Source organism: Vipera berus, assembly GCF_964194415.1.
Source record: "Vipera berus genome assembly, chromosome: 2".
NCBI lineage: Eukaryota > Metazoa > Chordata > Lepidosauria > Squamata > Viperidae > Vipera > Vipera berus.
In genome coordinates, this window is record NC_138203.1 from 129,948,325 (window position 1) to 129,961,013 (window position 12,689).

Here is a 12,689-nt window from a genome sequence, read left to right on the forward strand (position 1 = left end):
TCTTTTTTTCAAATGTATCACCACCACCATCATCATCTTAAAATCCAGTAACAACTTTGGGGAGGTACTTAGGCACTTAAAGAAGGATGCCTGTAGTTGTAGACTGACAATTTATCGTCTTTTAGGTGAGGAGGACAGATTTCTATTTGGAGCAATGATGGTGAAGCTTTTGGACTCTGCATGTCCACAATTTGGTAAATGTCTTACTTGAATCTGTTGGCATGTCTCACACTCATTCAGACACACACACACAAACAAAAGAGAAGCAATTCTCTGTCTCTCCCCCATCTAGCCCATCCTGAACAGGGGCATTCAGTGGCAGCACCAAGGCTGGGCCTGAGGAAGAGGCCTGAGCTTTGATTTTAGCCCAGGCCCATTGCTGTCCCTCAAAAGGGCTGCCTCACGCCATTTTGCAAGGCACGTGAGCCATGGGAAACAGCGCAATTGGCATGTGCCACTTACCTTCAGATGATGTTCTCTTCCTGTGGACAGGCCCTGTGGCCTACCAGAGGCTGATCTGGGTCACATGAGGAGACCATGTCTTTGCACATCCTCAGCGACCTCCAAAAATCATACAAGAATGAAGTATGCTTTTACGTGATTTTTGGAACTTGCAGAGGCCAGGAAAGACATTTTCTGAAACAGTTTTAAGAACAAAGCTGTTTCAGAAAATGGTCTATTCTTCCCCAGCCTCTGCAAGCTCTAAAAAAAATATCACATAAAAGCATACCCCATTCTTGGCTTCCGGATGGCAAGGCGACGCCGGAGGTAGCCATTTCTTGGCTGTCAGCCTCGCGGCTCCGTAGAGCCGCCAAAAACAGCGTCGATCAGCTGTTTGGCGGCTCAGAAGCCCCCACCTCAGGAGAAGAGGAGGGGGTGAGCGTCCAGGTAGGGGTAGAGCTCTCCGGGGCCGCCAGAACTTAGAGTTTTGGTGGCGGAAGGATTGAGCCCCCCCGAAGCCTGGGCATGCTCCGGACTGCGAGGCGCCTCTGCTCCGGGTTTTTTGGAGCAGAACAGGGCGTTCGCAACCATCCCTGCTAGCAAGGAAGAGCTTTTGAGAACGAGGATGCAGGCAGAGCGATGCAGGAGATTTTGGTGAAGATGATGTTTTGATCTTTAACTCAATGGACTTTGCTGAATCTGTAAGTGAAAGTGCGTAGTTAACAATAGAGGGTGAAAATGGCTGCTATATCCTCTAAAGTTCCTGCTCTGGTGCAGCAGTCTTCGTTGCAAGCTTTATTGTCCCCTGCACCCGTAATTGCATCAGCCCTTACAGTAAAAGATTTGCAGAATGTGCTGCAAGAGACTATGGAAAAGCAAATGCAGCAATTTGTTGAGATAATGGAGAAAAAGTTGGAGGAGAAGTTTACAGAGAAATTAACAGAAATGAGAGCAGACATCACATCTGCAATACAAAGCATAGTTAAAAGTATTGAGATTTTGGATGAAAGGGTGGAAGATCTTACTCAAAATGATATTAGATTGGAAGCCAAAATGACAGAAACTGAAAATGTGATAGAGAAAATGGATTATGATTTGATTTCGACACAGTATTATCAGATGGAATTTGCTTTAAGGATTAGAGGTCTGAAAGAAAATCCTAAGGAAAATTTGAAGAAAATGGTTTCTGAGGCTTTGGAAGGGGTGTTGAAGCGACCAGCAGATGAAATAATGCAAGATATAGATAAAATCTTCTGTGTTAATTCGTGGATCGCAAGACAAAGGAAACTACCCAGAGATGTGGTGGTTTATTTTACAAAGAGAATGATTAGAAATGAAGTTATCCAGGCCTCCTACAATATTGATTTTGTAATTGCTGAGCAAAAAGTTCTGATTTTAAAAGAGATCCCTGCAAAGATTTTAAGAAAAAGGAAGGAATTTGCTTTTTTGACACAAGAATTGAGACGACGTGATATCAAGTTTAGATGGCAAATACCAGTAGGTATGGTGGTGACCTATGAAGGTACGAGGTACTGTTTTACCACGGAGATTCAGGCACGTGATTTCTACAGTAATGTTTTAAAAGCCGTCTCCATACCATCTTTGGAATCTACAAAGAAAAAAGGTGAGAGAGAGTCTCAACGTTCCAGAGAGAACCCGCAAGTTGCTGAAGGGTTAACGCAGACAGATGTGAAAGATACAGGAGTGGGTCAAATTTCATTATCACTGGAGAAGGCCAGAAATTGGAAGAGGCGTGCTACTTCTGGACGAATGAATCAAGCCTGAAGATTTAGTCACATAACTGTAAGAGACAATAATGTAATAAGGATTATAGGAATTGGAATTGCTAGAAGGACTAAATATTTGGGGATATATTTTTACCCTTATAAAATAATTATGTAATATTTTGTGTTGCTTTAGTTTTAAGATGATTATGAAAAGTTAATTGGGAAGATTTGTAGTAGTGTTTATTGATATTCTGTAGGTTATGATTTGTTATTTGGATGAAAAATTTTAAGCTTTTAGTTGGATAGAAGAATAGTTTTATAAAATTGATATAAATTGTTTTCTTTGTGATTGAAGCTAACTTGTAATATTTTTATGGGTAATATTGGAATAGGTAATAGAATATAAGAATATAAGAATGATGTGATTATATAAAAAAAATTTAAGTTTGGAAAGTAATCTATGGTATTTTAAGTTGTATAACACATTAGGATAATGTGAATTTAAAGCTTAGTTGGAATGAGGAATAGTTTTAGACAATTGATATAAATTGGTTTATTTGGGATTTTTTTTATTGGGTATCAGATTGGAAGGTATTATTTTGTATTTGAATAATCATTGATATGATATATATATGTATGTTTGGAATTTACCTATATGAGTTAAAGTTTGATAGTTTGAATAGTTTAGGATTGTTTGCGTAAGTTAGATCATGATTGTTTGTATTTTTATACCCTGTGTTTTGGTATTAGATTGGAAAGTATTATTTTGTATTTGTATAATTATTGATATGATATATATATATATATATGTTTGGAGTTTTCTTATATGAGTTAAAGTTCGGTAGTTTAAATAGTTTAGGATTGTTTGCGTAAGTTAGATTATGATTGTTTGTATTTTTATACCCTGTATTTTGCTCTGGGAAGCGGGGGGGGGGGAGGGGAAAGGGAGGGAGGGGTTGGGGAGGGTTGGGGAGGGGGAAGAGGGTGGGAGGGGAGGGGGTTGGGAGGGTTTTTTTTCTTTTTTGGTTTGTTAAAGATAAAATGTATTGTAAAACTTTTTAATAAATATATATATATATATATATATATATATATATATAAAAATAAAGCATACCCCATTCTTGTGTGACTTTTGGAGGTTGCTGAGGATGTGCAAAGACATGATCTCCTCATGCGATGTCTGGAAGGTCCAGAGGCTGTGCAAGAGCACAGCCCACTCTTGTGTGGCCTCCGCTATCGCCAAAATAGCACAACGACGCGGTGTATGTTTGATAATAGTTGCTGCCTTCACATCCTGAATAAATTGTAATAAAATGGTTTTCCTGTCTTGGTCTGTTTCATTGGGAAAATACGCATACTGAGGCACGAATCTAGAGCCAGATCTGTCCTTCAGCCAGGTGTTGGTGAAGGTTGGCATGAAACCCCAAATGTCATGGCATGTCACCTTTCACACGTGTCATAGATTCACCATCACTGAAAGCCTGCCATTCTCTTTCTTGCCCTTCTTAAAGCTACGCTTACACACTGCTGGGACAAACCAGGGAGCAACGATGACCCATTTCCAAAATCTTGCATTTTTTATCTTAGGGACAGGGTGGGTGGGTGGTGGCTAGGAAGGTGACTATGCAGTGGGACATACTAAAAAAGGATAAAATTATGCATAAGACATATAGAACATTTCCCTCCCTGCCCCCTGCCCGTGTCATCAATGCAAAATTGCCATGGGAGCCTGAGGCTCATTCTGACTCACCTTTCTTAATATAAAACTGTTCTTGTGTACACTTGAACAAGGCTAACACAAACAGAGACCTAGTGCCATACGCAGAAAGAAAAAGCTTGGGAAAGAAGTAATTCCTTGCAGGCAGAAAAATTAAACATCCTTTTACTCCCTGCTTCTCAACTTTCTGAAGTTGTGTTTGTCAGAAGCAGCTTTTGCCAGGGAATCCCAAAACTGTTCACAGGAAAAGCACAATAAAGTCTTAAGAAATAGAGGACAATAAAACACCTATCACTGAAATAAGTGTTTAAAATACATTCCAGTGAGATTTATTGATTAAAAAGTTTTGTTTATGGGAAGAAGGGAACCTTGATATGCAAAATGCGAGGAAAGAAATGGTAATTGGTATGTTTGTAAGTACTGCAAATATCAGAAGTTGCTTATTTAGAAATTTTTTTTCTCGCCTTTTTTATTATTCTTCACTTTTTTCTACCATTTATATTTTATTTCTTTTTATATTGTTTCAATTTCTGTTATTTTTAAAATCTTTACAAAATTTTAACACTAATTATTTATATACAATATATCTATAAAGGTAAAGGTAAAGGTTCCCCCACACATGCATGCTAGTCGTTTCCGACTCTAGGGGCCGGTGCTCATCTCCATTTCAAAGCCGAAGAGTCAGCGCTTGTCCGAGGACGTCTCCGTGGTCATGTGGCCGGCATGACGAGATGCCAAAGGTGCACGGAACGCTGTTACCCTCCCACCGTAGTGGTCCCTATTTTTCTACTTGCATTTTTACGTGCTTTCGAACTGCTAGGTTGGCAGAAGCTGGGACGAGTAACAGGCGCTCACTCTGTTATGCGGCCCTCGGGATTCGATCCGCCAAACTGCCGATCTTACTACCAAAACTCTTGGGTCTGTATTGGAAGGTATAGGACAACAATTATTGAACCAATAAGCTTACTTGCAGAAGAATGCCAGGAGTCCTGTGGGAATGAAAATTTGGGAAGGTTGTGGCCATTTCAATGCCATCATGCCTTCCAATCATGCATTATAGCAACCTGTAGGCCAGGCCTTTTCAACCTTTTCACCCATTGTACCACTTTTAGGATATGGCAACATCCAAGTACCACCAGTTGCCTAGCAAGGTGTCAAAAATGTGATGACCAAAAAAAAAAGGAAAAAAGTGATGAAGTACAGGTAGTCCTCGACTTAACAACAGTTCACTTAGTATTTATATTTATATTTATATTTATATTTATATTTATATTTATATTTATATTTATATTTATTAAATTTTTATACCGCCCTTCTCCCAAAGGACTCAGGGCGGTGTACAGGGCAATAAATATCGAAATACAAAATACAAAAGTTAAAAAAGAATTAAATAATTATGCCCAATATAATACAATAATTAAAACTATGCTAAAACCCAAACCCAAACCCCAAACCCATCAGACCAGGCCGGATTGTTGTTAGTGACTGTTTGAAGTTATAATGGCACTGAAAATAGTGCCCCCCAAGCAAGCCACAGCCGAGCAAGACACCTGCCTGCCTGCCTGTGCTCTTCCTCCTGTCTGAGGTTTTCATTGTTGTGAGCATTTCTGTTGAGGATTGGCAGTGGGGGTAGGGTGGGGGGTGTTTGGTTTTTATTTCCCCGCCCTGCTGGGTGATTGCAGCATGTTTTGGTCACTTCACATGACCCTGGGACACTGTGACTGTCATAAATATGAATCAGTTGCCAAGCATCTGAATGTAAATCACAAGACCCTGGAGATGCTGCAACATTCCAGCTGATCGGAGCTTCTTCTGGGCTCAGCAAAAGCACTGGGATCAGTACCGAGCTCCAGCTGGAGCCTGGCACTGATCCTGGCATTTCCACTGAGCCCTGACAGCCCCAAAGAAGTGCCGATCAGCTGGAAAGCGGCGCTGATCCTGGCGCTTCCGCTGAACTGACAGCCCTGCAGCTCCAGCCATCTCTTGCTCAGGCTTGTGCGGTGCTGCCACCAGTTCAGCTCATTCCCCTCCCTGCTACTTTTCTAGGATGGTCGCATACCACCTGCCAAGTGCCAATGTACCACAGGTGGTACCCGTAGCCTGGTTGAAAAGCCCTGCTGTAGGCTGCATGGCACAAGGGAAGACGGGAGGAAGGGATATATCCCCACCCTCTCTTCTCTGGATCCAATCAGCTGGTGGCAAGGCCCAACAGGCAAGCAGCGATTGGCTACTTTGGACAAGCCAAGTCAATGGGGAAGCCAGCAAGAAATTGGAAGTCATTCCCACTGCTTTTGTTGTGACTCAGGGCCAGCCTGTGGGTCCGACAGCCGGCTCCGATGTATCGGATGACTCAGATGTGGGGGAGGAGGGAAACGAACCGGCTGATGATGATTTGGAGGCTTTGCAGAGTCCTCAGCCGGGGACCTCTTCTCAGCTGCGTGAGCCCGAGAGTGCGGAGGAAGATGACCCACAGCTGGCCCTGTTCAAGGACGCCCGACGCAGGAGGCAGTCGAGCAGGAACAAACAAAGAAAGGCTGTGAGACTCCTCGGGAGGAGGCACAGGGAGACCACGCCCTGAGCTCTCTATAAAAGGAGTGTTTGGGGAGGGGCTGGTTGCTGAAAGCAACTTTTCCGCTTGAGAAGACAAGCTCTTGTGTTTTTGTTAACTGCGTAATTAAATCTTGGCAGATGCCTTTTAGCCTTGGAAGCTCTCCAGTCTCTTCTTCTTAAATAGGGGTTTGCCTTTACAAGGCCAGAAGAGGGCTGGTTCAGAACAGCTTTTTTGTCCCTGGTGCGGTCATTCCATTGTTCCCTTCCCCTCAGCAAAATCTCTCACCAAAATTGGACGGGTGGACCAATTCCACCTGTCAACTGAGGAGTCATTTCCAATGCTTCCTGCTGGCTTCCCACAAGCAGAGTCAGTGGGGAAGCCAGCAGGAAGTTGGGAATTGCTCCAACTCCCGCTACTGTACCCAAATGACTGGCAGCAAGGCCCAATGGGTGAACAGTGGCTGCTTTGGAACAGAGGCTGAAATATGAAATCTCTTAGCGGCAGTGAGCATGGATGGAAGAATAAGGGATCCACTGGGATGCCTGCTTGAGAGGTAGGGGCTGTTCTCTTTCTCCCTGGAGAGAAGTGTCCTTTGGGGTCATGCTGGAATGGACAGATGGGATGCAGTTTTCCTCAGGGTCCACAACTCCCTGTTCCCTCTCCTTTCAGCAAAGTGGCAAAAAGTTCCATGGGTCAGCCAAGGATGAGGAGGAGTGATTTATTACACTCCCTGCCAGCTTCCCATAAGTCAGTGGGGAAGCCGGCATGAAATTGGAAGTTGTTTGCCCTCCCACTCTTTTTTGCCTGCCTGTGGTTCATCCTGTTTCTCTGTTTAAATAAGAAAATATTTTTCTTTTTTTATCCTCAGAATCACATGGGAAGAAAGAGACCAAGAAATTTGAGGGTTTCCACGTTTATTATTATCCAAAGTTATCAAGCATGACTAAATGATCATTAAGGTTCCTGCCATCCTTCTGTTGTGGCTTTTAGATTAGTTTTGTGTGATCCAGCTATGACTATTTGTTTAAAAAAACTGTTAGCAAGTGTAAACCTAAATCATTACACCCTATCACCAGTTCAGTCTAAATGCTTTGGGCTGCAGCTTCTACCTCAAGCCAATGCATCAATTGTCATTCAGGCTGGGAAGGGCATAAGGGGTAGATAATATAAGGAATGTTTTCCTTTTTGCCTTGTTTACAATTCCCATGACTGTTTTCAAATAAAACAAAAAAACAAAAAGAACAATCAAGCTGATTAAATTTTCTGACACACACTCGGAATACAAGATTCTAGGGTGTTGCTTTCCTCAGGAGGGATTATTGTAATAATTGATAGCTTTATTTGCAGACTGTACTCTTTTTACAAAAATTGGTGCCCACCCTAGCTTACAACCTAAACCCGTGGTGGCGAACCTATGGCACGTGTGCCACAGGTGGCACGCAGAGCCCTCTTTGTGGACACGCACGCCATCACCCCAGTCTTAGGCCTTCAGCTGGGTTTTATAAAACTTTTTGTTGCTTTAGGCCTCCGCTGCTGTGTGCAAAAAAAGAGAGAAAAGGTTCAATCAATCAATTTCAACTTCTCGCAGGAAAAAAAAAGATCTCGCAAAGTTGGCATTGATTGATTAAACTTTTTAGTCCCACCCAGTCTGCCGTTACCACCGCAGCCACGCCCACCCAATGGGCCATGCCCACCCAATGGGCCACGCCCACTCAATGGGCCATGCCCACCTGGCACCCGACGATACATAAGTGGGTTTTGGGTTGCAGTTTGGGCACTCGGTCTCTAAAAGGTTCGCCATCACTGACCTAAACTATAGAAATTATAATTGGTGGACTGAAAGAATTAATGTGTGTGGAAAAATATTTAGACTTATTTTTTTCTATAAGTGACTGGAATGACCCATTTTGGGGTTTATTTGAGGGCTGGTCAGTCCAAGCAGACATTTTTAAAAGGCCACAAAAGCTGCAGCTGGTAAAACGTAGCACATTCTACCAATAAGTATCCAAAAAAAACTTTGATGGCCACCATCAAATAGTTATACGATTTAGACTAGTAATAATACTGGCCAAAACAAAGGTCACCAAATGTTAGCTAAGCACTCAAGAAGCTGGGGTTGGTTCTCCTTAGACAATAAAGTGAAGGGTCAAAGAGATAACTTGGCCAAAACATCTACTATCCTTCCTCTCCACTCCCGCCAAATATTCTGCATTTATGCATCAGCAGGGAACTGCAATCTGGGTAGATGACCAGAAGGCAAGACTTTTCAATGTGCAGGGAGACGACTCAAAAGTGAATTTCGGGAGATTTCACGGTAAGCATTTCGCAGCAGCACATAAGGGAAGCAGGTCTCCAGCATATCAATGGTCAAGAAGGATGATTCTTCTACAAGCTGAAAGAGATAAATCAGAAGTAAAGCAGAGAAAGAGTTTACTGGGTTACCTAAAATGGCCACCTGATAAAACAGGTCAGAATCAAGCATCCCACCTAATAAAATATCCAGATTCTATTCTGGACTCTGGAAGGAGCCATGCTATCCCTTGTGTCTATGGAGGTTCTCAATCATCTAGGTCAGGGATAGGCAACCTTGGCTCTTTTATGACTCGTGGACTTCAACTCCCAGAATTCCTGAGTCAGCATGGCTCAGCTTGGAAACCTCTCCCTTTCCCCTCAGCATGGCTGGCTCAGGAATTCTGGGAGTTGAAGTCCACGAGTCATAAAAGAGCCAAGGTTGCCTATCCCTGATCTAGGTCATAGTTGCCTCAAAGGTGCTTTTTCAAAGGGCAACTGGACTGTATTTCCTTGAGGAAGAAGAAGATATTTTGCTTCTCATCCAAAAAGCTTCACAACTGAAGCTTCTTGACTGAGAAGCAAAACCTCTTTTCTTCCTCAAGGAAAAAAAACAATAGTCCGGTTGCCTTTTGAAAAAGCACCTCTGAGACATGTTCTCTCTTGTAAACAAGAATATATATTACATTCACATTCAGAGCTTGTTTCCCGAAGACAAATTTATTTGCTTTATCAGAGGTGAAGGCGTGGCACTATTAAAATATTATTTCAGAATTGCAAAAATCTGTTGGGGCCGTAGACAGTAACATTAACAGAGTTGGAAGGGACCTTGGAGGTCATCTAGTCCAAATACCCACTCACATAGGAGACCTGTGCTATTTCTGACAAATGGCTGTCCAGTCTCTTCTTAAAAGCCTCCAGTGATGGGGCATCCATAACCTCCAAAGGCAATTTGTTCCACTGGTCGATTTTTCTCATTGTTAGGAATTTTCTTCTTGATTAGTTTCCATCCATAGTTTCTTGTCTTGCCTTTAGGTGCTTTGGTAAATAACTTGGCCCTTTCTTCCTTGTGGCAGCTCTTCAGGTATTGGAAGACCCGCTATCATGTCACCGCTGTTCCTTCTTTTCACTAGACTAGGTATATCCACTTCCTGCAACCATTCTTTTGTGTGTTATACCTTCCAGGCCCCTAATCCTCTTTGTTGCTCTTCTCTGAAACTTTTCCAAAATCTCAACATCTTTACTTTTGCCTTGGGGGTGAGCAAAACTGGTTGCAGTATTCTAAGTGTGGGTACACTTAAGACACCAAGCAGGACAAACGAAGTCCCATCTCAAACAATTGCCAACTCTTGTCAATCTACAGTCTTGTTGGATTATGAAATGTATTCCTGATTCCTGGTTTCTATGACAATTCTACAGGTTTTTTTTTAAATTCTATTTGATCATTTTCTGAAAATATCTAGGCCGGGGATTGAAACTCCCATTTCTTTGTCTGTTGATTTTTGGCTGTGTGTGTGTGTGTGTGTGTGTGTGTGTGTGTGTGTGTGTGTGTGTGTGTGTGTGATACAATCTGCAGCATTCTTTCTCCACTATGGACACCTCAGGCATTAGAACTGCTGACCCTCCAGTACATCTCGATGATCAGCAGGAGTTACCGTAGCAATGGGGGCCCTGCCAAAAGGTGATGCTGATGAAGCAGCCATACCTCTTCTCCAAGTGGGATAATGAGTGAATGCCAGGCTAGGCGAACTCGTTCACACACTCTGGAGGGTAGTATTTGCATTTAAATTGATTTGCTGCAAAAGCTATGTGGCCAGTGAAGAATATCGAATCCCACCCAGGAAGCCAGGCCCCACCCGGCTGAGCTGTCTCCTCCCATCAGCAAGAAAATCAATAACCATCTCCTGCTGCCAAGGGAGCTCCTAATGGAGATGCATCACCTGAGCTGCTACAAAGGACTACTTTGCCGTCTTTTTTCCAACCATGGTAGCTCTTTTTATCAACCTAAGATGTCCAGCCCAGTAATTGTAACCCCCCCACCCCCAAGAAGGAGTAATATTTGCTGATCTCTATCACTGTCATTCTTTCCTGCCACCTATCCTGGAGGAGGAGAAGAGGTTAGTACAACCAAAAAAGAAAAAAAAAATGCATAATAACTATTGACCAGTTCCCCTCTTTGTAAACAAAAAGATCTGACATCTAACAACTATTTCCTCCTATTGTAAGTTATGTCACGTGGCTTGGCTTATTTGTTGCAGATTCTATGCTACTTTATGACAATGGAAAATGCTTTTTAAAAAATGGGGCGGCAGTTTCTGGTGCAACAGTTTTCATTACAGATAGTTCTTGACTTGCAACTGGTTGCTTAGCAATTGTTGAAAGTTTATGACAGACACGCACACGCAGGCGCACACACACAAACGCACACACCAGCCCAAAAGGTTCTTATCACCAATTCTGAAGTTCCAACAAGAGGGGGAGGGTTCTCAGTCACATGACCACATTTTTGGCCCTTGGCAATCGGCTTGAATTTATGGCCATTTGGAGAGTCCCACAGTCAGCTATCTGTGAATTTATGATGTTTTTTTTTTGGGGGGGGGGAATTGCCCATAGTGAACAATAAATTTGCTGAACAACTGCAGAATTCACTTAACAACCACTGCAAAAAAAAAGTCATAAAATTGGGTTGGTCGCCCATGATTCATTTTATCACCATTATGATTACCAGGCTCAATTGCCTGGCTCAATTACAGTCATAAGTTCAAGACTAATATACTTGGTGGATCTCTTTGTGGTGATTGAATTCAACTCCATCCAATGGCCTAAGGCAGGGGTAGGCAACCTCGGCTCTTTTATGACTCATGGACTTCAACTCAGGAATTCTGACTTGCTGACTCAGGAATTCTGGGAGTTGAAGTCCATGAGTCATAAAAGAGCCGAGGTTGCCTACCCCTGGCCTAAGTGACTCTTCTCCCCACATCCAAAGGCCTAAGCGACTCTCCTTCACGTTTCTTTCCAAAGTAGATTTCCTCAAGTAGATTTCGTTCAATTTATCATTCATTTTATGGTCACTGATCAAGTCTGTGTACAGTTCATAAAGAGCTACAACACTTAAAGACATCTCTAAACAAACGATGCCGATTAACACCAAACAAGCTCAAATATCTTATTCATGCATTATCTAAAATACTAGGAAAAAGGAATCGAAGAAAATGCTTAAGACTAAATTGTTATATAAACAAAATACTAACATCCTAATATATGCTAGTAAAGTCATGCTTAAAATCCTACAAGCTAGACTTCAGCAGTATGTGGATCGAGAACTACCAGAAGTGCAGGCAGGATTTCGAAGAGGCAGAGGAACTAGAGATCAAATTGCCAACATACGCTGGATCATAGAGAAAGCTAGGGAGTTCCAGAAAAACATCTACTTCTGCTTCATTGACTATGCTAAAGCCTTTGATTGTGTGGATCATAACAAACTGTGGCAAGTTCTTAAAGAGATGGGAGTACCAGACCATCTTATTTGTCTCTTGAGAAACCTATATGCGGGTCAAGAAGCAACAGTGAGAACGGGACACGGAACCACTGATTGGTTCAAAATTGGGAAAGGAGTCCGGCAAGGCTGTATACTGTCGCCCTGCCTATTTAACTTATATGCAGAGCACATCATGAGAAAGGCAGGGCTAGATGAATCAAAAGTTGGAATTAAGATTGCCGGAAGAAATATCAACAACCTAAGATACGCAGATGATACCACTCTAATGGCAGAAAGTGAAGAAGAACTAAAGAGCCTCTTGTTGCAGGTGAAGAAGGAGAGTGCAAAACTTGGGTTGAAACTTAACATTAAGAAAACCAAGATCATGGCATCTGGCCCTCTCAATTCCTGGCAAATAGATGGGGAAGAAATGGAGGTAGTGACAGATTTTATTTTCCTGGGCTCCAAGATCACTGCAGATGGGGA

The 12,689-nt window shown here is 42.4% G+C and overlaps 1 protein-coding gene across 1 annotated transcript in view; it reads right to left on the reverse strand.

Moving 5' to 3' along the window:
* Positions 1–6,664: 6,664 nt before the first annotated feature.
* NCKAP1L (NCK associated protein 1 like) overlaps positions 6,665–12,689 on the reverse strand; it is a 92,672-nt gene continuing 86,647 nt past the window's right edge. Inside the window, exon 31 of the mRNA XM_081317229.1 lies at positions 6,665–8,828. Coding sequence (XP_081173355.1) covers positions 8,703–8,828 — 126 coding nt within the window. The 3' untranslated portion in view covers positions 6,665–8,702. The remainder of the gene's footprint in view (positions 8,829–12,689) is intronic.